Source organism: Salmo salar, chromosome ssa09, assembly GCF_905237065.1.
Source record: "Salmo salar chromosome ssa09, Ssal_v3.1, whole genome shotgun sequence".
In the NCBI taxonomy this organism is placed as follows: Eukaryota; Metazoa; Chordata; class Actinopteri; order Salmoniformes; family Salmonidae; genus Salmo; species Salmo salar.
Genome location: NC_059450.1, coordinates 84089202 through 84113749, shown reverse-complemented (window position 1 = coordinate 84113749; position 24548 = coordinate 84089202). Strand labels below are relative to the sequence as shown.

Here is a 24548-nt window from a genome sequence, read left to right as displayed (position 1 = left end):
GTGTCCAGGGACTGCAAACCACCTTCAGAACCAGAGCCATAGACGGAGAGCTTGAACCATTACCAGAGATGTAGTATCAACCGTGACCATGCATCACAACCACATTCAAACATAGCTAAACCACAACCCAGCATTACACATTTAATTAATCTGATCTAAAATCTCTTGTTTCATTTTTGTTTTAGATGTGAGGCCAGGAGCCGGTGATGCTCTTTCTGTCCGCTGGTTCCAGACTCACTCTCATCCATGCTCACCCACTCTCATCCATGCTTACCCACTCTCATCCATGCTCACCCACTCTCATCCATGCTCACCCACTTTCATCCATGCTTACCCACTCTCATCCATGCTCACCCACTTTCATCCATGCTCAGCAGAAGTCTGGGGAACAAAGAGGAGTGGAAGATGTACCCCTAACTCTCCTCTTCCTTGTCCTCCAGAAACACCAAGTCAGTGCAGTATTACAACGTAAATATATGTACCTGTGTGTAGAGCTGTATATGTGCAGTCAGTTTCATCACACAGCTTCTTCAGGCGCTTAGCTGCTATCGTCCAATCAACATGTATGTAACACTCTCTCCTTCACAAGAGTAAATGATGGGACCAAATGTAAAGCACAGTTTAGATGTCTGGTAACATGAGGGCGATGTGAGGTAGTGGGTCGCCAGGACGTTAGTTGTGGACCAGACAGAATTCAACACTCACACCTCCAATGCTGTATGGGACATTGGGACTTTGGACATGAAGAGGATTTGAAGACTGATCACAGATCAGATTTAACAGACACGTTCATGTTGAATTTTGTTGTCTTCATAGACACGGTGGGTCAGTTTTGCCCATGAACTGCTGTTGGACTGTTTTGCAGAAAGACAATGGCAACAGACATAATGATCCTGATATTGATACGTGTGTTATATTTTGTGTACAGGGAGACCCCGATAGGAGAATGATTCCAGGGTCAAGTCATTAAAGTGCATTAAGGATATAGAATAGTGAATGGACACACACACACACACATGTACACACACGCATGCACCAGCTATTTGTTGTGTGTATAAAGCCATCAGGGATACCCAATGGACCTATAGCTAAGTGAGTTGAATAGCTGCATAGGCTGTATCTGTGTGGTCTACACACTGAATGGCACAGATGGGTTACCCTGCCACAGTTAGTCTCTCTCATCCACAGCATATGGTCACAGGCTGGGGTTTCGCAGGCTGGATCACTGAGGGGTTTCACAAGCTGGATCACTGAGGGGCTTCACAGGCTGGATCACTGAGGGGCTTCACAGGCTGGATCACTGAGGGGCTTCACAGGCTGGATCACTGAGGGGCTTCACAGGCTGGATCACTGAGGGGCTTCACAGGCTGGATCACTGAGGGGTTTCACAGGCTGGATCACTGAGGGGTTTCGCAGGCTGGATCACTGAGGGGTTTCGCAGGCTGGATCACTGAGGGGTTTCACAGGCTGGATCACTGAGGGGTTTCACAGGCTGGATCACTGAGGGGTTTCACAGGCTGGATCACTGAGGGGTTTCACAGGCTGGATCACTGAGGGGTTTCACAGGCTGGATCACTGAGGGGTTTCACAGGCTGGATCACTGAGGGGTGTTCTGTCATCTGTTTGATTTGGTTTTTGTCTCCATCTCTCCGCTCCGGAGTGAAAGAGCTGTTCACGCCGACAGGGCAGTGAGGGGAATGACAATGATGAGGCTTGGCTATGGTCCAAGGGTTCACACACACACATACACACACTTCTGATTAGAAATGAATGCAATATAAGAGTCTAAAGAAGTCCAAATGTTTGTTCTGTTTAATTGTCTTTGTATAAGTTGTTATATTTTGGCATCATTTTGTCCAGTTGACTTATTAGATGTTGTATATTGTGGAATGTTTCTTTTGTTTTGTTTTTATTTGTCCAAAATCCGTCTACATAAAGAGTCCCTCTGGGTGGCCGACTAACACCACTATGTAGACAGGAGGCATTTAAACATATGTAGAATTTTAAACAGGGAGAGATTTCTCAATGGCCACAAAATAGGACCCAATATACATTCTAATGGGTAACTAAAATAATCACCAGAAAAATAATGTCTAGCAAATACCTATTCCTGCTGCAGTAAAAATCAACCATTTAGTTCTCTCTCTGTGTGGGATGAGTAGAGCTGTGGGGTTAGGATACAGCTACAATATTGGTTAGAACCCCATTCAACACTGAAAATAGTTATTTTCTACTTAACATTGTTCAAGCTTCCAATCTGTACCTCTTCTTAGCAGTTCTAGAACCCCCCTAATGTAATTCCTGACCCTGTGTCACATTCCAAGTGTTATTCCACTGACATTCCTTTTTATATGGTCCTTTTATTTCCAACTCAGTCTGAAAAGTCTCTTTTCACTAAGCAATAAGTATGGTTTCTGATTCAGAGACTGAGATGAGCATATGAGTATTTTAGCTGAAGTTGTAGCAGATTCCTCTCCAAAATATGAGAACTCGGACAACATATCAGCGATTCCTCTGAACTCTGCCTGTTAACAGATATATAGCTGAGGGATTTGTGAGCTGTATGTGAAAAGTGTGTTTGAATTCAGGCTCTGACGTTGGTCCTGTGAGGGCAGTCAGACCAGACACAGCTCTACTGAATTTGCCTCCCGTCCCTATAGCTGGAAGCATCTGTGAGCTCCTCTCCTCTGAATGGTGGCCAATGAATGCCAACCCAAAACCCCTGAGGTATATTTTGCAAAGCGTCATTGTCTAGCTGTGTGTTGGTCCACAGGAAACTTGCCAGTTACAGAAAGACACTTCTAGAAGGGACTAAATGCTCTATTCAAGCAGCAGTATACTACCCATGTCCATGACATAGCCAAAATGAATGTGCTAGTTGCTCCTCTTGTCTGTACGCACCTAGTCTTCCCTCAACCACCTTGTTGTAGACCCATGAGTTTGACAAAGCGAGTCTAGCACTTACCCTATATACTGTAGACTGTCCAGGTAGACCTATTCTAGCCCCCATGGTCTTATACTCAGCTATAGCAGGCAGACCCTGACTAAACATACATAACAATATCTTATGTCTTATAACCAACCACCATCTTGTGTATGATGTAGAGCATACTTTAGAATGTCTTGTAATTCATTCCAAATATACTCCCATGTTAGACTTTACAATTACAAATACGTTGTGATGTGTATATCACTGATACTATTTATGCTGCTACACCTTTTGTGCCCAATCTGATGTAGTGTGCAACTGTCTGTACCATGCAGAGTAGGCCTATATTATGTCTGATTAATCAACTGTCTGTACCATGCAGAGTAGGCCTATATTATGTCTGATTAATCAACTGTCTGTACCATGCAGAGTAGGCCTATATTATGTCTGATTAATCAACTGTCTGCACCATGCAGAGTAGGCCTATATTATGTCTGATTAATCAACTGTCTGTACCATGCAGAGTAGGCCTATATTATGTCTGATTAATCAACTGTCTGCACCATGCAGAGTAGGCCTATATTATGTCTGATTAATCAACTGTCTGTACCATGCAGAGTAGGCCTATATATTGTCTGATTAATCTACTGTCTGTACCATGCAGAGTAGGCCTATATTATGTCTGATTAATCAACTGTCTGTACCATGCAGAGTAGGCCTATATATTGTCTGATTAATCAACTCGGTGTTTATGTAAACAAAGCATACTGTCCTAATTGAAGATGTTAATACTACACAACCATGATACAATGTTGCAGATATTATTAAATGAAACGTGTTATTTTTCGTAAAATGTTTTGTTATTGGTAGTCTCTCCAATGCTTCCAATGTCCTTCCCGTAATCACTTTGATGTCATCCCTTTTTTGCCACCCTCCCTCCTCCCTTTTCTTCATTCCTCTCTTCTCTTTCATCTCTCTGAACAGTAATGAAAGATAAACAGGCTGATGATTAGAGTGACACCCTGGGAGTGAAGGATGGAGGGATAGAGAGTGTGTGAGTGACGTGATATGAGAAATAATATTGCCTCTCCTCCTCACATGAACTGTGCTGAGTCAGCCGCACAGAAGTGTGTGTGTGTGTGTGTGTGTGTGTGTGTGTGTGTGTGTGTGTGTGTGTGTGGGGGGGGGGGGCAGTCTACGTCACTGTCTGTGTGTGTACTGCTGAGTGGCAATTATTTCCATCTTCAAACGAGTGATGATAATGTGATTTTATGGGAATATACTCAACGTCCTCATATTGACTTTTCATCTCAGAGGTTGTGAGGCAGTGACAGTGGAATTTCCGTTAGCAGATGATATCTAGGAATTGGCTGCTAAGAGGAGTAATGCTTTCCCATCCAGTGTCTCTCTGTCTCTCTGTCTGTGTGTGTCTCTCTCTCTCTCTCTGTCTCTGTCTCTCTGTCTCTGTCTCTCTCTCTGTCTCTGACTCTCTCTGTCTCTCTCTGTCTCTCTCTCTCTCGATCTCTGTGTTGCAGTTCATCTTTTGGGGCCCACACTGAGAGAAGGACAGAAATGGGCTCCAGTGAGAGTGAGCTCAAGTCTGATGCTGCCTGGCCTACCTGTCTCAAAGGGCATCCTGCCAGTGACTAAATATAGACGCCTGCACAAGATTAGGGGAACAGAGGGAGAGAGGGAGGAAGAGAGAGTGACTCATCCATCAGGAGACAAGGATTCATCTCTTCTTTTTTGTTGTAAAAACATTGTCTACTCTCTGAATATGCCCCAGAACCTTGTCATGTTGGTGAAGCGTAATATTGGAACTTACTGTGTCTGCTACGATGGTGATGCCCCTGAGAACCAATGACTTGTTGTGATGTGTCCCTGAAACTCCTCATCCTCCTCTCTCTCTCTCTCTCTCTCTCTCTCTCTCTCTCTCTCTCTCTCTCTCTCTCTCTCTCTCTCTCTCCTTCACTCCCTATCTTTCTTTCTCGCTCCCCTCTCTTTCTCTCTTTCAATTCAAATGGCTTTATTGGCATGGGAAACATGTTTCCAAAGGAATAGAGACATTTCAAATGTCATTATGACTATACAGTGTTGTAACGATGTGCAAATGGTTAAATTACAAAAGGGAAAATAAACATAAATATGGGTTGTATTTACAATGGTGTTTGTTCTTCACTGGTTGCCCTTTTCTTGTGGCAACAGGTCACAAATCTTGCTGCTGTGATGGCACACTGTGGTATTTCACCCAATAGATATGGGAGTTTATCAAAATTGGATTTGTTGGGTCTGTATAATCTGAGGGAAATATGTGTCTGTAATATGGTCATACATTTGGTAGGAGGTTATGAAGTGCAGCTCAGTTTTCACCTCATTTTGTGGACAGTGTGCACAAAGCCTGACTTATTGAGAAAGGCCTATGGCGGCCTTTCTCAATATCAAGGCTATGTTCAGAGTCTGTACATAGTCAAAGCTTTCCTTAATTTTGGGTCAGTCACAGTGGTCAGGTATTCTGCCACTGTGTACTCTCTGTTTAGGGCCAAATAGCATTCTAGTTTGCTCTGTTTTTTGTAAATTCCTTCCAGTGTGTTAAGTAATTATCTTTTTCTCATGGTTTGGTTGGGTCTAATTGTGTTGCTGTCCTGGGGCTCTGTGGGGTCTGTTTGTGAACAGAGACCCAGGACCAACTTGCTTAGGGGACTCTTCTTCAGGTTCATCTCTTTCTAGGTGATTACTTTGGTATGGAAGGTTTGGGAATCGCTTCATTTTAGGTGGTTGTAGAATTTAACGGCTCTTTTCTGGATTTTGATAATTAGCGGTTATCAACCTAATTCTGCTCTACTTGCATTATTTGGTGTTTTACGTTGTACACAGAGGATATTTTTGCAGAATTCTGCATGCGGAGTCTCAATTCCTGGTTGGTGAGTGGACCCCAGACCTCACAACCATAAAGGGCAATGGGTTCCTTAACTGATTCAAGTATTTTATCTTCCGTTTGACTGCATAGGAGGCCCTTCTTGCCTTGTCTATCAAATCGTTCAGAGCTTTGTGGAAGTTACCTGTGGCGCTGATGTTTAGGCCAAGGTATGTAAAGTGTTTTTTGTTCTCTAGGGCACCGGTGTCTAGATGGAATTTGTATTTGTGGTCCTGGTAACCGGACCTTTTTTGGAACACCATTATTTTTGTCTTAGTGAGATTTACTGTCAGGGCCCAGGTCTGACTGAATCTTTGCAGAAGATCTAGGTGCTGCTGTAGGCCCCCTTGGTTGGGGACAGAAGCACCAGATCATCAACAAACAGTAGTCATTTGACTTCAGATTCTAGTAGGTTGAGGCCGGGTGCTGCAGACTGTTTTAGTGCTCTCGCAAATTTGTTGATATATATGTTGAAGAGGGTGGGGTTTATGCTGCATCCCTGTCTCACCCCATGGCCCTGTGGAAAGAAATGTGTGTGATGTATAATTTTGTATGTTTCTCCCCCAACACCGCTTTCCATCAATTTGTATAGCAGACTCTCATACCAAATTTGAAATCAACAAATAATGAGAAGACATTGCTTTTGCTCTCTCTCTATCCTTCACTCCCTATTTCACTCCCCCCTCTCACTCTCTCTCTTTCTCTCTCTATCCTTCACTCCCTATTTCACTCCCCTCTCTCTCTCCCTCTCTCGCTATCCTTCATTCCCTATTTCACTCCCCTCTCGCTCTCTCCATCCTTCACTCCCTATTTCAATCCCCTCTCTCTCTCTCTTTCTCTCTCTATCCTTCACTCCCTATTTCACTCCCCTCTCTCTCTCTCTCTCTCGCTAACCTTCACTCCCTATCTCACCTCCCTCTCTCTATCCTTCACTCCCTATCTCACTCCCCTCTCTCTCTCTATCCTTCACTCCCTATCTCACCCCCTCTCTCTCTCTCTCTATCCTTCACTCCCTATCTCACCCCCTCTCTCTCTCTATCCTTCACTCCCTATCTCACTCCTCTCTCTCTATCTCTTTATCCTTCACTCCCTATCCCCCCCTCTCTCTCTCTCTCTGAAAGTGGTTTCCTGTATTTTTCCAATTTTCTCTGTGTGGAGTAGTGCTATATTTTTGTAATGATAAACCTCAGGCTTGTTTTCCTCTGCTTTTGTAGCAGCAGCTGTGTTGAAGCAGGTAGTGTTGTTAGATGGTATCTGTGTGTGGGAGAGGGAGAGAGAGTGCATGTCATTGTAGGCCTACAATATGTGTGTGTTCTGTGTGTTGACTATGGCCAACCATGTCTCTCTGACAGGAAGATGAATGATGTTTTAAGTCCCCTGTGACTTTGGTGAACAAAAGAAAATACAATCAGTGTTATCTGTTACGGAAACATGCATCGCTGTGCTGCTTTGAGAACATAAAAGCCAATAGAAGATTAATTACATCAATTTGAGACATTGCAAAATGTATTTACAATATTAATGTACACAAATGCACAGATATTGTTTAGTTTTTTCCCCTGCATTGTCAGAGAAAATAGGCTTTTATCACAGAAAGGGTTGAGGCTGGCGGAGAGTCTAGGTTATAGGGAAAGAGAGGAGAGGGTATAGGAGAGGTGCGGGGGAGAAGATGGGTGAGGACATAGTTGTGGTCTGAACATGCCAGCTCTTGTTGAGGTAAAGATGTGGGAGCCAGTAGGTATAGAATGAGATCTGAGCAAGTCCTGTATGTTATCTCTCTACCTGTTCATCTGTGTAGCTATATCGCCTTCCCTCTGTTTGTCTCCCTCCCTTCCCCTCTCACATTCTGGAGTTTGGTATTCACTGTTATCTTCACTATACTCTGTAAGGGCCACACTATCTTCGCATATCTTTCCTTTCACCATAGTGTTATATTTAACTGGTTCATAACATTTAATTTTCAATTACTGAAATGTTTTCCCTTCTGTATGAAGCAGGTTTCAATTGAATACAATCTAGTCCCTTGAGGGCAAGAAGGAGATGTATGTTAGTAAAAGTGCAGTATTATCATAAGGAGACATACTTGGAATACGGAGGAGGAATGGAGGGGAAAAGGAGTCGAAGAGGGAGAGAGAGAGAGAGAGAGAGAGTGAGGGAGGGAGGTAGGTGAGCTTGAGTTGGTTGAAGATGGCGGGAAAAGGGAGATGGTTTGTCGAAGAAGAATGGTGGAAAGTGTAAGCAGAGCAAGCCATATGCCGGATCTACATCTGGAGGAGAAATAGAAGTGAATGAGGGTGAATTATCCAAGGTGGCAGGTGTGTTGAAGTTCTCGAAGCCCGAGGCTTGCACAGATGGTCAGGATGAAGATGAGTCTGTGATGGTAGGAGTGAGAGTTTGAGAAAGTGGACCCCTGCCTTTTGGCTGATCCATACAGCACATTCGGAAAGTATTCAGACCCCTTGACTTATTCCACATTTTGTTTCGTTACAGGCTTATTCTAAAATTGATTAAATAGTTGTTTTCCCCTCATCAATCTACACACAATACCCCATAATGACAAAGCAAAAACAGGTTTTTAGAAATGTTTGCTAATTTATAAAAAATGTAAATAAAAATGGTATCACATTTACATAAGTATTCAGACCCTTTACTCAGTCCTTTGTTGAAGCACCTTTGGCAGCGATTACAGCCTCGAGTCTTCTTGGGTATGACGCTACAAGCTTGGCACACCTGTATTTGCGGAGTTTCTCCCATTCTTCTCTGCAGATCCTCTCCAGCTCGGTCAGGCTGGATGGGGAGCGTCGCTGCACAGCTATTCTCAAGTCTCTCCAGAGATGTTCGAATGGGTTCAAGTCCGGGTTCTGGCTCGGCCACTCAAGGACATTGAGAGACTTGTCTTGAAGCCACTCCTGCATTGTCTTGGCTGTGTACTTAGGGTTGTTGTCATGTTGGAAGGTGAACATTCGCCCCAGTCTGAGGTCGTTAGCAATCTTCAGCAGGTTTTCATCAAGGATCTACATCTTCATCAAGGATCTACTGTACTTTGCTCCATTCATCTTTTCCTCGATCCTGACTAGTCTCCCAGTCCCTCCCTCTGAAAAACATCTCCACAGCATGATGCTGCCAACACCATGCTTTACCGTAGGGATGGTGCCAGGTTTCCTCCAGATGTGATGCCTGGCATTGAGGCCAAAGAGTTCAATCTTGGTTTCATCAAACCAGAGAATTTTGTTTCTCCTTTAGGTGCCTTTTGGCAAACTCAAAGCGGGCTGTCGTGCCTTTTACTGAGGAGTGGCTTCTGTCTGGCCACTCTACCATAAAGGCCTGATTGGTGGAATGCTACAGAGATGGTTGTCCTTCTGGAAGGTTTTCCCATCTCCACAGAGGAGCTCTGTCAGACTGATCATCGGGTTCTTGGTCACCTCCTTGACCAAGGCCCTTCTCCAACCGATTGCTCAGTTTGGCCGGGTGGTCAGCTCTAGGAATTGTCTTGGTGGTTCCAAACTTCTTCCATTTAAGAATGATGGAGGCCACTGTGTTCTTGGGGACCTTCAATGCTGCAGAGAGTTTTTGGTACCCTTCCCCAGTTCTGTGCCTCAACACAATCCTGTCTCGGAGCTCTACGGACAATTCCTTTGACCTCATGGCTTGGTTTTTGCTCTGACATGCACTGTCAACTGTGGGACCTTTATATAGACAGGTGTGTGCCTATCCAAATCATGTCCAATCAATTGAATTTACCACAGGCTGACTCCAAGTTGTAGTAATATCTCAAGGATGATCAATTGAAACAGGATGCACCTGAGCTCAATTTCGAGTCTCATAGCAAATGTCTGAATACTTATGTAAATAAGGTATTTCTGTTTTTAATATTTAATACATTTGCAAAAAAATCTAAAAACCTGTTATTGCTTTGTCCATGTGTTATTGTGTGTAGATTGGTTAGGAAAAATAAATAATTTAATCAATTTTAGAACAAGGCTGTAACGTAACAAAATGTGGAAGAAGTCAAGGAGTCTGAATAATTTCCAAATGCACTGTATGTGGTTACAAGGTGGGTGAAAATGGAGTTGGGTGCTGTGGAATTGGTGAAGGTAACCCGAAGAGGTCTTGTGGTAATTGTTTGTGTTTCTACTGGTCAGAGGGAGCAGGCGCTCTGCGCCACACGAATGGGGACAAGAGCTTTGACTTGCTTTGTTCTCAAGAAAAGGCGCCGAGTGAAGGGCGTGATTTCTGGGGTAGCTGTAAATGTGAAAGTGGACCAACTGAATGGGAAGATTCCCGGTGTTTGTGATGCTCGTCATTTGGTGCGACGCAGACAGGGTGGCGTGAGTGGTGAAACAGGAGAGTCATTGTCGGTTCTTTTGAGTTTTGACGTTCAGTCTTTGCCCCACAAAGTGATGTTAGGATATTTCAGTTATCCTCTATGAGCTTTTGTACCGAATCCACTACGTTGTTTCAAGTGTCAAGCTTCTGGGCATGCAGCAGCAGTGTGTAGGAGGGAGGTTCCTAGGTGTGAGAAGTGTGTAGAAGGGCATGAGACAAAGGAATGTGTTGTATTGGGGAGAGAAGCTGTATGTGTTAATTGTATGTGTTATGTGTTAATTGTTAATTGATCCCCAGCGCCATGGGCTGGGGATCAATTAACAATTAGAAGGGTCTGGTCCAAGAGAAGCAGGTTGAGGTTACCAGGGTTAGTGCAGAGTAGTACAGAGGGTGTCGTATGCTGAGGCAGTGAAGTAAGTAGAGGAAGATGGGTCAAAGGGCAGGGATCCTGAGAGGATTTGTGTGAGTAGTAGATCGATGCCAGTAGAGGGATAGGGCAATGAGTGATGTATTTAACAAAAAAATACAAAATGTAACCTTTTATTTAATTAGGCAAGTTAGTTAAGAACAAATTATTATTTACAATGGGGGCCTACCGGGGAGGATATGCCCCTTCAATTTCCACCTAAAATGACATACCCAAATCTAACTGCCTGTAGCTCAGGCATTGAAGCAAGGATATACATATTCTTGATACCATTTGAAAGGAAACACTTTGAAGTTTGTGGAAATGTGAAATGAATGTAGGAGAAGGAGAATATAATACATTAGATCTGGTAAAAGAAAATGCAAAGAAAAAAACAATCGTTTTTTTGTAACATCTTTGAAATGCAAGAGAGAGGCCATGATGTATTATTCCAGCCCAGGCGCAAATGTAGATTCTGGCCACTAGATGGCAGCAGTGTATGTGCAACGTTTTAGACTGATTCAATGAACCATTGCATTTCTGTTCAAAATGTTCTATCAAGACTGCCCAAATGTGCCTAATTTAGTTTATTAATAACTTTTCAAGTTCATAACTGTGCACACTCCTCAAACAATAGCATGCTATTCTTTCACTGTAATAGCTACTGTAAATTGGACTGTGTAGTTAGATTAACAAGAATTTAAGCTTTCTGCCAATATCAGATATGTCTATGTTCTGGGAAATTGTATTATTACTTATGTAACCGATGTGAAATGGCTAGGTAGTTAGCGGGGTGCACGGCTAATAGCATTTCAATCGGTGATGTCACTTGCTCTGAGACCTAGAAGTAGTTGTTCCCCTTGCTCTGCAAGGGCCATGGCTTTTGTGGAGCGATGGGTAACGATGCTTCGTGGGAGGCAGTTGTTGATGTGTGCAGAGGGTCCCTGGTTCGAGCCCAGGTAGGGGCGAGGAGAGGGACGGAAGCTATACTGTTACACTTACAACATCATGCTAATCGCATTAGCCTGCGTTAGTTCAACCGTCCCGTGGGGGATCCACTGATCCTGAAGAAGTTTTAACTGCCTTGTTCAGGAGCAGAACAACAGATTTTTACCTTGTCAGCTCGGGGATTTGATTCAGCAACCATTCGTTACTGGCCCAACACTCTAAACACTAGGCTACCTGCTGCATCAGTAACATTGGCTTTTTAGCATTCATAGCAATGGTTATCAACTGTACCGCATGGATGAAATGTAAGTCGCAGAAAATAAAGGTTGTAGAGGCAGCTGCAGAGAAGTATTTGGGTGTATGAGATTTGACATCAGAAGAGTTACAGGGTGTAGAGTTGTGGTTTCCTGTCCTTCCAGGCCCTTGGCCTGAGGTAGGAGTAAATAGGTTTAAGTAGTGGAATTGGGTGGGTTAGATGGTAAGGTATTTGTTTATTATTTAATTTCTTTCCTTTTCCAAGCCAAGTATAAGGGATTTATACCCCAGTCTAGTCGGTGGCAGTAACTCAACATGTATTGTATGTCAACCGCCTTTAAGCCTAGAAGAAACAATAACAAACAGCAAGTTGGCTTGAATACTGCATTAGTTGACATATCTGTTTACAAAACATAACATATGGCGACATCTGGTGGTGTATTTTGGCTGTGGCTCAAGCAGTGGTGGACGTGGCAATGACGTCAGCTTCCGGAAATGACCCGGATTCAAACTTTCATTCCATCAGACTCGCCTTGCTAAAAACATCCAAATAGCTGTGAAGTCTTGTGGAAGTTCGCTAATAGTAAGTTGAATTTTATAACGTTTAATGAGTAAAACTAGATATATACTATATTGATTTGAGTGGTTATGAGAGAAAGTTCTCGTTCTTCAAACAAAACATTCAAGCCACGTCGCTAGGGTTAGCAAAACATCATCAGCTGTGATGGAGTCGACTCTTTAAATAACGTTAACTTGGAGTAACGAAATAGCTCAATGCCTAAGAACATGTAAATGACAACAGTTTTTTTCTAGATAAGGTTAGCAATAATTTGATATTGTATCACTGTCATGCTAGTGTCTGGTAACATTTGTTTCTGTTTCAGTTGTAATGTTGGCTATGCTAACGTTAGCTAACTTGCTACTAGCTAGCTATTATGTGGGGGGCAAGCTGGATTTCTAAATAAACTGGCCAAGCTCAGATTTGTTGGTGAAACCGAGGCGTTGTATTGGTAAATATCTAGCTAGATAATTAAGTTATTTAGGCAGCGCGGGGCACCGGTGACCACCTAGCAAAATGTCACTTTACTTGAATGAATTTGTTTCTATTCTTCCTATCAGTACAGATGTGTGTACATTGAGAATGTATATGTGAACATCAATGGACACGGATCGACGCCTCGCTGTTTGGAGTTGACGTCAGGAGGTGTAGCGACGGAGTACGGTTTCCACGGAGTACGGACCGTCTACCAAGATCGTTCAGACCCTTCCTGGTGATATACCTACGCCAGGATGACGTGCAGGGATCGCACCAATGAGTTTCAGTCCGCTTGCAAATCCCTACAGACCAGACAGGTATGTAGGTATGGGAGACCCAAGGGCAGTGATGTTGAAGTAGCCAAATGATCAAGGCCTGGAGATAGTTTCTTATGCATTTTCCCTCATGTAATGTGGAACAATGATCACTATTTTCATGCTTCTCTCTCATTCTGCAGAATGGTGTTCAGCCCACCAAGCCGGCCCTCAGTGCTCTCAAGCAACGCAGTGACTTCACCCTCATGGCCAAGTGAGTCCAACTGCCAGTGGCACTGCCACCAATCTCACCCAAAGAGCCAGCCAACTCATTTACAGTACACAACCCATTTTCTCAGAGGTGTGGCTGACACTTGTCTGATTTGAAGTTTAGTAAATAGCCAGTTGTTGCTGTTAGTTTCTCCATGGTGTTCTGATTACATTGTAGCTCAGTGTGATCTCTTTGGAATGCAGGCTGTTATTTTCTGTTATCTTAACTTAGAAATCAAATTGTATTGGTTGCGTACACATATTTAGCAGATGTTATGGCAGGTCCAGTGAAATGCTTATGTTTCTAGCTCCAACAGTGCAGTAATACCTAACAATACAAAACACACATCTCAAAAATAAGAAATATCAGAATGAGCAAGATCAGATTCTGGAATATAAATATATATATTTATGCATACAATAGTGTGTATGGACAGTATATGAATAGAAAAAGTGTGCACTGCAGTAGTTATATATGATGAGCCTTGACTAGAATACAGTATGTACATATGAAGTGGGTAAAACAGTATGTGTTCCATGACTATGTACATGGGGAAGAAGTCTCTAAGGTGCAGGGTAAAGTACCTGCACCTTCATGCAGCAATGTACATGCGTTAGCAGATTCCTTTCACTGTTTTCATGTTTTGACCTATGACTGATGCCAATCTCCTGTTGTTTTGAATCCCTTCAGGAGAATAGGAAAAGACTTGAGTAATACATTTGCTAAACTAGAGAAACTCACTATATGTAAGTATATGGCAATATTTATGTTTTAACATTTCTCATGAATAACAATTTTGAGTAACTTGTTTTGTCAAAGTTCGGGATATATGACTGTTTTGAGCTTTTTCAGTGGCTAAAAGAAAATCTCTATTTGATGACAAGGCAGTGGAGATTGAGGAGTTAACCTACATCATCAAGCAGGTGTGATTTAATTTTTAATTTATTATTATTTATTTATTTGCATTGACACAGATACCATAAAATCAGTCGGCTGTTTCTCGTCATTAACTATAAATGGCAAACATGATGACCAGTCAGTCAGGTGGAATCTCTAGTCAAGAGGCAAACTTGTCTGTTTTAGTGGGTGCAGTTTGTGTAACCCTGCTGTGCCTTGTTTGACTCTCTTCTGTATGTCTCCCCCTATTCCCCCCTCAGGATATTAACAGCCTGAACAAGCAGATAGCCCAGCTGCAGGATCTGATTCGTTCACATGGAGCTCCCAGCGGCAGACACATCCAGACCCATTCCAACACCATCGTTGTCTCCCTGCAGGTCTGACTGCCAGTTCCTCTCTACTGCATTATGTAACTGATGTGGATGAGGAAAATGAGGTAGCCATATGAAACCTGAGGCTTTAATAATCAACAACCAGGTTTTTGTTTTGTTGCAGTCCAAACTGGCATCTATGTCCAATGACTTCAAGTCGGTTCTAGAAGTAAGAACAGAGGTAAGATTCACTGGAACTTCCAGCCCCTGGAACTTTCTGCCACTGAACCTCAAGAATTCTTATAATGCTAGGTTGCATTTATCGTTATCGTTCTCTCTCTCATTCTCTTTCGTTCTCTTTCAATTTAATTGAAGGGCTTTATTGGCATGGGAAACATATGTTAACATTGCCAAAGCAAGTGAAGTAGATAATAAACAAAAATGTACAGTAAACATTACGCTCTCTGTCCCTCTGTGTCTCTAGAACCTGAAGCAGCAGAAGAGCAGGAGAGAACAGTTCTCTCAGCCTCCTGTCTCCTCCTCTTCTCCTCTCCTCGCCAACAACTTCAGTAAGATACAACACCATGTTTATCTCACCTTCAGCCTCTCATTCCTAAACCAGATAACTTCACAAATGTCTCTTGGAATTTCAATCACAGAACTTTTATTTTCTATCACCTGACCATCTCCTCTGCCAGAGAGTTCATTGTTGATGCAGGATGAGTCCAGGAGTACGGGGGGTGAGGTGGCCATCGACATGGACAACCAGTCTAACCCTCTACAGCTCCAGCTCATTGATGAGCAGGTACAAACACTTTATTATCACCTGTATTGTGTGTGTCTGTCAGTGTTACTATAATGTTGTTTCTCTGTGGTGTAGGACTCGTACATCCAGAGCCGTGCAGACACCATGCAGAACATTGAGAGCACCATCGTAGAGCTGGGTTCCATCTTCCAGCAGCTGGCTCATATGGTGAAGGAGCAGGAGGAGACAGTACAGAGGTGAGGGAGGGAGAGAGATGTGGGGGAGGAGGGAAGGAAGAACAGAGGAGGAACTTTGAGATGTTTGAGCACTGCCAGATCTTTCTCTAAAGCCCTATGTGTATGTTCCTGTCCTCCCCTGTAGGATTGATGCTAACGTGGAGGACACTCAGCTCAACGTGGACATGGCTCACACAGAGATCCTAAAGTACTTCCAGTCTGTGTCCTCCAACCGCTGGCTTATGGTCAAGATTTTCCTCGTCCTCATCGTCTTCTTCATCGTCTTTGTGGTCTTCCTCGCCTGAGCAGGGAGAAACGACAGAGAAAGAAGGGAATCATGAAGAAGGGGGGGAAAGTCTGGTAGGTTGTGTCACTCCTAGTGTCTCTTCTGGTAGGTTGTGTCACTCCTAGTGTCTCTTCTGATAGGTTGTGTCACTCCTAGTGTCTCTTCTGGTAGGTTGTGTCACTCCTAGTGTCTCTTCTGATAGGTTGTGTCACTCCTATAAAACACTAGTCGATCAATAGTTCAGGCGGGGTCATGCTGTCTGAAATAAGACAATGGGAAAGCTTGGACTGAGATGAGGGGTTGCCACAGCAACGGAGCAGTTGGAATGGAGTGTTATTGGACGGTTTGGGACTTGAGGTCCAGCAGACCAACAAATTATAGTAGTTCTCCCCCCACAGAGATTAATGAAATACCTGTAATGAAAAGGATGTGGTATCGAAACACTTTATAGTATGACCAGAATTCTTATCATTCTGTTCTTTGTTACTTTAGAGACTAAATCATCATCATAAAACATTTAATCAAAAATTGCTATTTAATGGTTTGATTCTGCAAACTGGTTTTGGTTTTTGGTTAATTTTATTTTATGCCTCGTAGTGTTGATTGGTGGTAAGACAGGAAGGGCTTACTCATTAAATTCCTGTCTGTGAGCACACAAAATACTGGAGTTTTCTTTCTCATATTGTAATTATGTATTCTAGTTTTTGTTCCTCATTATTATCCTCTTATTAAAGAGAGGGACTTTAAGCACTTCTCGCTCTATCATTCACACCACGCATGAGTGAATGTTTTTGTTTTTTCGTTGGGGGACTTTCGAGCTTTCAAGCTTCCTTATTTGCCAAATGGTTACTTTCAATTTCAAAGAAATGTGACAAGACACCTGTGGTACGAGCTGTTGTTTTATGAAGTACAGGAGGGTTAAAGGTGGTTTAAACTGAAGAGGACATTCCCTTCATAGATCCAATCATAAACACAATGTGACGAGTCAGACCCGAACACTTTATAACAAATTACATAACACTGTTATTGCAGAATTAACAGTCAGCTGGGGTCAGTTTGAATACTGTTACCTGTTGTGTGTCCCAAATGCCACTTCCTATACAGTGCACTACTTTGATCAGAGCTTTATGGGTCCTGGACAAAAGTAGTGCACTAAATAGGCAATAGGGTGCCATTTGAGACTCATCCTATGTCATTTGAGAGAAACCCTTATTAACAGGTTGTTATAACAGCTGTTATAAACAGGTGACATGCTGATGGTTATGACTAGGTATGAAGGGCCGAATGTACACTAGTGAAGTGACTTTCTCTACCAAAATGCTCTGCAACTGGTCAGTTTGGACCTTCCTGTTTTATTGGAGACTGTCCTCTTCATTTCCTCTATCTCTGAGGACAGACGTCTCGGAGGACAGACGTTTATGTACAGGCTATTATTTAACGACCAGAACTTTTGTTAATAAGAAAACACTCCTATTTCTTCCCTTTTTTTGCCAAATGCCTTGACTTCTACAGTGTATAAAGTGCTAATGTATTGGAAATAAGTGCATATTAAAAAATAACTATGGGGAAGTACAAAGGACTCTAATTCTTTACTGGGTAAGAGTATTATAGAAGGTTAATAGAATTAACTGTTATAGAGTAACCATCACAACCAAAGGACTGGAACAGTAGTAATTGAATCCACACACAAACTCATTTTTAAGGATCTGTTGAAAAATAAGGTTTTATTTTATGCATTCAAAATCTAGACAATTTTGCATGCATTTCAAGTGTTAACACATTCAGAAAATGTAATTCACAAAAACAATGTTAGAAATATTATGGCATATATCTGCTGGCTAAGCTTGCATTTCTACTCTAGTATATGTTTGATATAGCTGCATCTTTTTGTCTAAAGAGTCAGTGGAAATCTGCTGAGGTGTGAGCTGTCCATGTTGCATGTCTCGTCTTGAGACATATTTGACCTTCTCTTTTCTCGACATTCCTTTCTTTGTCCCGTTCCTCCCTTCCTCAATCAGATGTATTCTATAAAGCCCTTTTTACATCAGCAGTTGTCCCTCCCTCTCAGCCAAGTGCACTCTGTTCGATGGGGGTGATATCAGGCATGCTCATGCTCCTCCCCTTCCTGGCTGCTCTCGCCACATTCGCTGCTCCCTCCTGCTCCTCTTCCTCGTACCAGCTTGACTCCTCCTGTAGGTTGCCGCGCGACCCGCCCAGGCCCCCGCCCCTGAAGGGTGCGGGGCGGAACTTGGAGCGGAAGGTTACAAAGGAGAGGCTCTTGCTGCGTTGTTTGTCCCAGCCGGCTGACCTCATCCTCATCTCCTCGTTCTCCTCTTCTCCCTCCACACAGTCACGTAGAACCGTGCGGAACAGACGAGCCACCTCGGAAACTTCCGGCTCGGTCTTTGTCACCAGATTCCTGAACCTGGGGAGAGGACAAAGGTAAAAAAGGAGTTTGTTTGATGTTGATAGAAAGATAAAGGTGGACCTGTTGAGAATGATCATTAATCCATCTCCATTATCTACCTGAGACATTCAGGATAAGTGGACAGATGACGCAGATGCTAAACTACAGGACTGTTTTTCTAGCACAGACTGGAATATGTTCCGGGATTCTTCCCATGGCATTGAGAAGTATGGCATTGATCCCGCTATGCCCTCCGATGAATCATCAAACATGCAAAGCGTCTACAGGACTAAGATTGAATCGTATTACACCGGCTCCGATGCTTGTCGGATGTGGCAGGGCTTGCAAACAATTACGAACTACAAAGGGAAGCATAGCCATGAGCTGCCCAGTGATACAAGCCTACCAAGTGAGCTAAATAATTTCTATACTCGCTTTGAGGCAAGCAACACTGAAGCATGCATGAGAGCATCAGCTTTTCGGGACAACTGTGTGATCACGCTCTCCTCAGCCGATGTGAGTAAGACCTTTAAACAGGTCAACATTCACAAGGCCGCAGGGCCAGACGGATTACCAGGACGTGTACTCTGAGCATGCACTGACCAACTGGTAAGTGTCTTCACTGACATTTTCAACCTGTTCCTGACCGAGTCTGTAATACCAACATGTTTCAAGCAGACCACCATAGTCCCTGTGCCCAAGAATACCAAGGTAACCTGCCTAAATGACTACCGACCAGTAGCACTCACGTCTGTAGCCATGAAGTGCTTTGAAAGGCTGGTCATGGCTCACATCAACACCATTATCCCAGAAACCCTAGACCCACTCCAATTTGCGTTCTGCCCCAACAGATCCACAGATGACGCAATCTCTATTGCACTCCACACTGCCCTTTCCCACCTGGACAAAAGGAACACCTATGTGAGAATGCTATTCATTGACTACAGCTCAGTGTTCAACACCATAGTGCCCTCAAAGCTCATCACTAACCTAAGGACCCTGGGACTAAACATCTCCCTCTGCAACTGGATCCTGGACTTCCTGACGGGCCGCCCCCAGGTGGTAAGGGTAGGTAACAATGCATCCGCCACACTGATCCTCAACACAGAGGCCCCTCAGGGGTGCGTGCTCAGTCCCCTCCTGTACTCCCTGTTCACCCATGACTGCATGGCCAAGCACGACTCCAACACCATCATTAAGTTTGCCGACAACACAACAGTGGTAGGCCTGATCACCGACAACAATGAGACAGCCTATAGGGAGGAGGTCAGAAACCTGGCAGTGTGGTGCCAGGATAACAACCTCTCCTTCAATGTGATCAAGACAAAGGAGATGATTGTGGAATACAGGAAAAGGAGGACCGAGCACGTCCCCATTCTCATCGACGGGGCTATAGTGGAGCAGGTTGAGAGCTTCAAGTTTCTTGGTGTCCACATCACCAACAAACTAACAAACTAACACACCAAGACTGTCGTGAAGAGGGCACGACAACGCCTATTCCCCCTTAGAAGACTGAATAGATTTGGCATTGGTCCTCAGATCCTCAAAAAGTTCTACAGATGCACCATCGAGAGCATCCAGACTGGTTGCATCACCACCTGGTATGGCAACTGCTCGGCCTCCGACCGCAAGGCACTACATAGGGTAGTGCGTACGGCCCTGTACATCACTGGGGCCAAGCTTCCTGCCATCCAGGACCTCTATACCAGGCGGTGTCAGAGGAAGGCCCTAAAAATTGTCAAAGACTCCAGCCACCCTAGTCATAGACTGTTCTCTCTGGTACCACACGGCAAGCGGTACCGGAGCACCAAGTCTAGGTCCAAAAGGCTTCTAAACAACTTCTACCCCCAAGCCATAAGAATCCTGAACAGCTAATCAAATGGCTACCCGGACTATTTGCATTGAACCCCCCACCCCCATTTATACGCTGCTGCTACTCTCTATTATCGATGCATAGTCACTTTAACTCTACCTACATGTACATATTACCTCAATTACCTCGACTAACCGATGGCCCCGCACATTGACTCTGTACCGGTACCACCTGTATATAGTCTCGCTACTGTTATTTTATTGTTGCTCCTTAATTATTTGCTATTTTCTATTTTTCTTCTTTAATTTTCTTTATTTTCTTTTTTACTTCAGTTTATTTTAAATACTTTCTTAACACTTATTTTTCTTAAAACTGCGTTGTTGGTTAAGGGCTTGTAAGTAAGCGTTTCACTGTAAGGTCTACACCTGTTGTATTTGGCGCATGTGACAAATAAAATTAGATTTGATGTGTAGTGTACATACACCTCTCTGACACTAATAAGGTACAAAGTCCCACCTGACAATGACAGGGCCACACTGAGATGGTGGCACCCTGGCACACAGGTCCTGCAGTTCTATCAGGTCTTGGGGGGTCAGCTCGTAGGGTTGGTGGGTGGGGGCAGTGGCCAGCCATCTGTAGTCAGCAGAGGAGGAGCTGCGTCGGCGCCGGCCCTCTTGTGTCACCCTCTCCAGGCGGATACGTTCGGTGCGCTTCACCATGGCACCCAGCTCCAGCATCAGAGTATTGGTGACTAGTTCTTCTGCTGTACGCTGTCCAGGCACCTTTGGCTCCAGAGAAAACACTGCTGACCAGGGGAACATCTAGGGATGGGACCAATACAAGTTCTTGAAACTGTTTTCATGCTGCAAATTCTATACTATACAGGATATTGATCGAAAAAATGCGTAAAGTAAATGTTTTATGCATCTTAATTGTTTAAATTTGTTCTTAAATCTTAATCAGATACGTGCTTCATTAGGTAGAGAAACATACCTGGGGATATTACTCTTGATTGAGAGAACTGCAACTACAGGTAATTAGAATCACTGCAACAATGTATTTCTGTCTTAAGATGTCCTGCCCTTTTCAAGACAAATTGTAAAAGTACATTTACCTGTAGTCAAACAAAAGTTTGATAGCTTACCTTTACAAAATTCTATGAGTCAATTATTGAATAGTCTCTTTGTTTGTTACAAATCCTCTTCTTATCAATAAGCAGACAATGACATAATTTCACAGTATAAAAAATATGTTTCTGTTGTCTTTGGTATGTAGCTGGAAAAAATAAATTGTTAAAAAGAAAATCTAGAAATCTAAACTCTTTCACACTCCTACACACTACTAACTGACCACCTTGCTACCTCGAAGGTCCGTGGCAAATAGGCATATGTGTTTGTTCAGGATTGACAATGAATGTAATCCTGTATTAATATACAGAGTGATTGACAGGTATTTTACCTCACAACAGGACTAACCTCATAAGCACACATGGAGGTGTTGCTAGACATGTGTCAGTCTTACATATCCAGTCAGCCAACTAGAGCAGCAGGGGGGTCACAGCAGTTTTGTTATGTCATCTGTGAATCAAAACAGAGACACTGGACCTTAAATATACAGTAAAACACAAGCAATATCTTCAGCGAGGAATCCTGATTAATGGCTCTACTTGGATGCTGGTTGGTAAAGGAATGGTGTGGGTTTTGTCAATGATACTTGCATTTGATGAAGTTGAAATGATAAACCTCAGATAAATATGTATACAACCCCTAGACCAATAGTGAGCTGAGTGTGACATTGGCAAGGTATTTCCACTCTTCCTGGAAGACCTAGGCACATATAGGAAAACTACCTCATTAGTGACAAAATAGTAACATCAAAAACTATTATATTTAGAACATGATCATCGTCCTAATAACTCGTCCTAATAACTCATCCTAATAACTCCCATGCAGTTCCAGGTATCATCGTCTGGATTTGAGCGTAATCTGAGATTAGGTCTGCGCATGAGGTAAAGCCGCCTCAATGCTGAGTGGTGTGGAAACCGAGGGGGTTAGAGAAGTAACCACGTCCCCATATATATATATATTGAGAGAGAGGGAGAGAGGAGAGAGAGAGAGAGTGACGGCTGGTGGATGAGATTGCTGTAGCCTACTAATGAGAGAGACTGAGTTGGATGGGTGGATGGATGGGGGTAGGGGGGAGCGTCACTCAGATGGCATATACTGGATGACACACTCATGTTATGTAATTGGAACATGATCGTTATAGTCTGAACATTTCTTTCAGATGCTTGTGTTTTCATATCAAATGTTCAAAAATGTGTTGTCCTTGACCTTGGCAATGTATCAATATGTATCTATTTCACAAACTAGTCAGTGGGATTAATATTACAATATGGACATAACATGGACAGAATTTGTATCCAGAGATAATGAAGATTCTCTTTATATTTCTGCAATGATTATAATGTCTGAAATGATTGATAATAGAATAACTTGTGGTCGACGACTAGAGAAAAGCTTAAGACCCCCTCTTAAAAAGCTTTCTCTCTATTTATAGTTTCATCATACAGTAGAATCTTTCATCGCTAGGTGTCGTCAAAGAGGTCTTCATTTCCTCCTCTGTTCTGACCACACGTCACTGACCGCCGCGCCGTCCGCCGCCTCCGGTCAAATCGTTTTCTGTTGCTTTGGGCTGCACGAGACTCGCCTTCTTTTTTAGCATGCAGTTGTTGAGTTGAAACGCTAGTAGATTTTGAAGCCATCACCAGTCACGTTGCTGCAGAAATACTTCAATTAAAACTATATTCTGCCACCTGTGAATGAATAAATCTGAGTGGATCTGAAATTGTCGCGTTGGAGCGTTTGGATTTTACATCAGTATAAACTGGATCTGGACATAAATGGTAACTCATCCTACCTGTCTAATGGTTAGTCTGGATTGGCTAATTTTAACTAGCTGGCTGGCAAAATAATCCAGTGTAGAATTGTCAATACTGTCTAGGTGGCTAACGTCCTTTTACTTTCTTTCTACTGTCATTACATATCTAGCTAAAGTAAAGATACGTTTATAATAGCTAGCTAACGTTACTATTTGAATATTTATAACAATGCCATTGAGTGTTGCATGGTGTGTTTCAGTGAATCTAACAGACAACAATATTGTCTTACTCCACAGTCCTGATTTCATCCATGTGGTGGTTGAAGACAAGCGTGACAATCCTGGCTAGAGACCGATTCTAAATATTTTCCTGTCTTGTTCGTCTGAGCGACGTTGCCACTGCTGTCTCCTAAACACGTTATTATTTATTGTCAAGCAGTATTTCCAAGGAACTTTGTTGCTATGATCAGTTGTAGCTAAATACTGTAAACAGTTTTGAACTTTGAGCTGTGAATTGCACTATGGCCTCTACCTAGCATGAAGAAAGGTTTAAAAGCAGCATGTTACTTGGCATACCTTTCATTCTAACCCCAATGTGATTGTTGTCACACTAGCGATAGACTGAAACAATAGTTTTGCAATGCCAGCCATACATTGCCATTCTCAACACTGTCAGTGCAGGTGACTGTCATGTCGTCATTGTGTAGAATTATACCATTCTACTCTCTGACCTGCTGTCAGGTCAGTTCAACCCAGCATCTTTTATTTACGTGGCGTTTAATTTACTCAATCTTTACAGACAAACTCTATGCAAACATTGACATAACCATTGGGTAATGACAAGCAGGAAATTCATTGTGCTCTCTCTCTCTCACTGGCTGTCCCCCAAATGGCACCCTATTATAGTGCACTACTTTGTTTCCCTGGTCAAAAGTATTGCACTATATAGGGAATAGGGTGCCATTTGGGATGTTGTCTTTACCTATCGATTTGTAGCCTGAGGTGCAGTTACAGCATGATGGCATGGTGCATTGCTACACTCCTTTGCACGGAGGGACTTGATTGAGCCGTGATGGGTTCGCTTAGATCAGCGTTTCCCAAACTGTGCACATTTTGGTTTTTGCCCTAACACTACACAGCTGATTGAAATGATCAAAGCTTGATGATTAGTTGAATCAGCTGTGTAGTGCTAAGGCAAAAAACAAAACATTCACCCCCTGGGGTCCCCAGGACTGAGTTTGGAGAACTCTGAATTAGATCATGATCCTCAATCATGATTTTCTTCATTCCTCTCCTCTGCCCTCGGCTCAAACCGTCTCTGTGTACCTCAGTGCCTCTGTGCTTGTGTTATTGTCATGGCTATAAGCCAGAGGAGTTGTCTCAACCTTAGGCTCCTCCAAAAGTGAAAACATGCACACAGTGTTGTGTAGAAGAATAAACATAAGACTAAACACTCATTTAAGTTGGAATTGAATCCAGCATGCCTCCTGAAAAGTGGCTTGTCCCTGAAGAAGGCTGTCTGTGTTGTGTTAATGTGCAGGTGGAAACTGACAAGCTTGGTTACACAGCTAAGGCAAGCTGCAAGATAGATTGAAGCATGTTCAGATGTTTCTTCTTCTTCCTATTTTTCTTCA

The 24548-nt window shown here is 43.1% G+C and overlaps 4 protein-coding genes across 11 annotated transcripts in view; 3 read left to right on the top strand and 1 right to left on the bottom strand.

Moving 5' to 3' along the window:
- The window catches only part of LOC106612094 (vascular endothelial growth factor A), a 29173-nt gene extending 25391 nt beyond the window's left edge, over positions 1-3782 (top strand). For all 3 annotated transcript variants that reach the window (XM_014212940.2, XM_014212942.2, XM_014212944.2), the window contains one exon: positions 186-3782. In XM_014212940.2, coding sequence (XP_014068415.1) covers positions 186-207 — 22 coding nt within the window. In that variant the 3' untranslated portion in view covers positions 208-3782. The remainder of the gene's footprint in view (positions 1-185) is intronic.
- An 8468-nt stretch (positions 3783-12250) lies between these two features.
- Positions 12251-17386, top strand: LOC106612096 (syntaxin-5). 5 transcript variants are annotated; one of them, XR_001330224.2, is made up of 12 exons: positions 12270-12361; positions 12898-13131; positions 13272-13342; positions 14030-14085; positions 14192-14262; positions 14497-14613; positions 14732-14788; positions 15032-15116; positions 15246-15352; positions 15428-15549; positions 15674-15892; positions 15955-17386. XR_001330224.2 is itself a non-coding variant. In XM_014212946.2 (12 exons), the coding sequence occupies exons 3-12, from the start codon at positions 13069-13071 to the stop codon at positions 15831-15833; spliced, it is 909 nt and encodes a 302-aa protein (XP_014068421.1). In that variant the 5' UTR covers positions 12275-12361; positions 12663-12788; positions 12898-13068; the 3' UTR covers positions 15834-17386. The 5 variants fall into 5 exon arrangements, 3 of the variants coding, with proteins under 3 accessions (XP_014068420.1, XP_014068423.1, XP_014068421.1); XR_001330225.2 differs by having other exon boundaries at positions 15674-15954; positions 16017-17386; XM_014212946.2 differs by adding an exon at positions 12663-12788 and having other exon boundaries at positions 12275-12361; positions 15674-17386.
- A 133-nt stretch (positions 17387-17519) lies between these two features.
- LOC106612097 (protein RD3) lies at positions 17520-21455 on the bottom strand. Its single transcript, XM_014212949.2, has 3 exons — positions 21179-21455; positions 20551-20855; positions 17520-18239 (listed from the first exon to the last, which is right to left on the bottom strand). The coding sequence occupies exons 2-3, from the start codon at positions 20853-20855 to the stop codon at positions 17879-17881; spliced, it is 666 nt and encodes a 221-aa protein (XP_014068424.1). The 5' UTR covers positions 21179-21455; the 3' UTR covers positions 17520-17878.
- A 1195-nt stretch (positions 21456-22650) lies between these two features.
- The window catches only part of LOC106612098 (trichohyalin), a 39912-nt gene continuing 38014 nt past the window's right edge, over positions 22651-24548 (top strand). Inside the window, exon 1 of one of the 2 annotated variants that reach the window (XM_014212951.2) lies at positions 22651-22963. The gene's annotated coding sequence lies outside the window, so the exon portion shown is untranslated. The remainder of the gene's footprint in view (positions 22964-24548) is intronic. The other variant, XM_014212950.2, reaches the window with a different exon arrangement.

Bases quoted from the DNA above. Each gene is read 5' to 3' on its own strand.
- LOC106612096 (XM_014212945.2), top strand. From the start codon at position 13,069: ATGACGTGCAGGGATCGCACCAATGAGTTTCAGTCCGCTTGCAAATCC. The intron at 13,343-14,029 runs GTGAGTCCAACT...GAATCCCTTCAG, and splicing joins GACTTCACCCTCATGGCCAA to GAGAATAGGAAAAGACTTGA. The intron at 14,086-14,191 runs GTAAGTATATGG...GAGCTTTTTCAG, and splicing joins ACTAGAGAAACTCACTATAT to TGGCTAAAAGAAAATCTCTA.
- LOC106612097 (XM_014212949.2), bottom strand. From the start codon at position 20,855: ATGTTCCCCTGGTCAGCAGTGTTTTCTCTGGAGCCAAAGGTGCCTGGA. The intron at 18,240-20,550 runs GTGGGACTTTGT...TCCTCTCCCCAG, and splicing joins TGTGGCCCTGTCATTGTCAG to GTTCAGGAATCTGGTGACAA.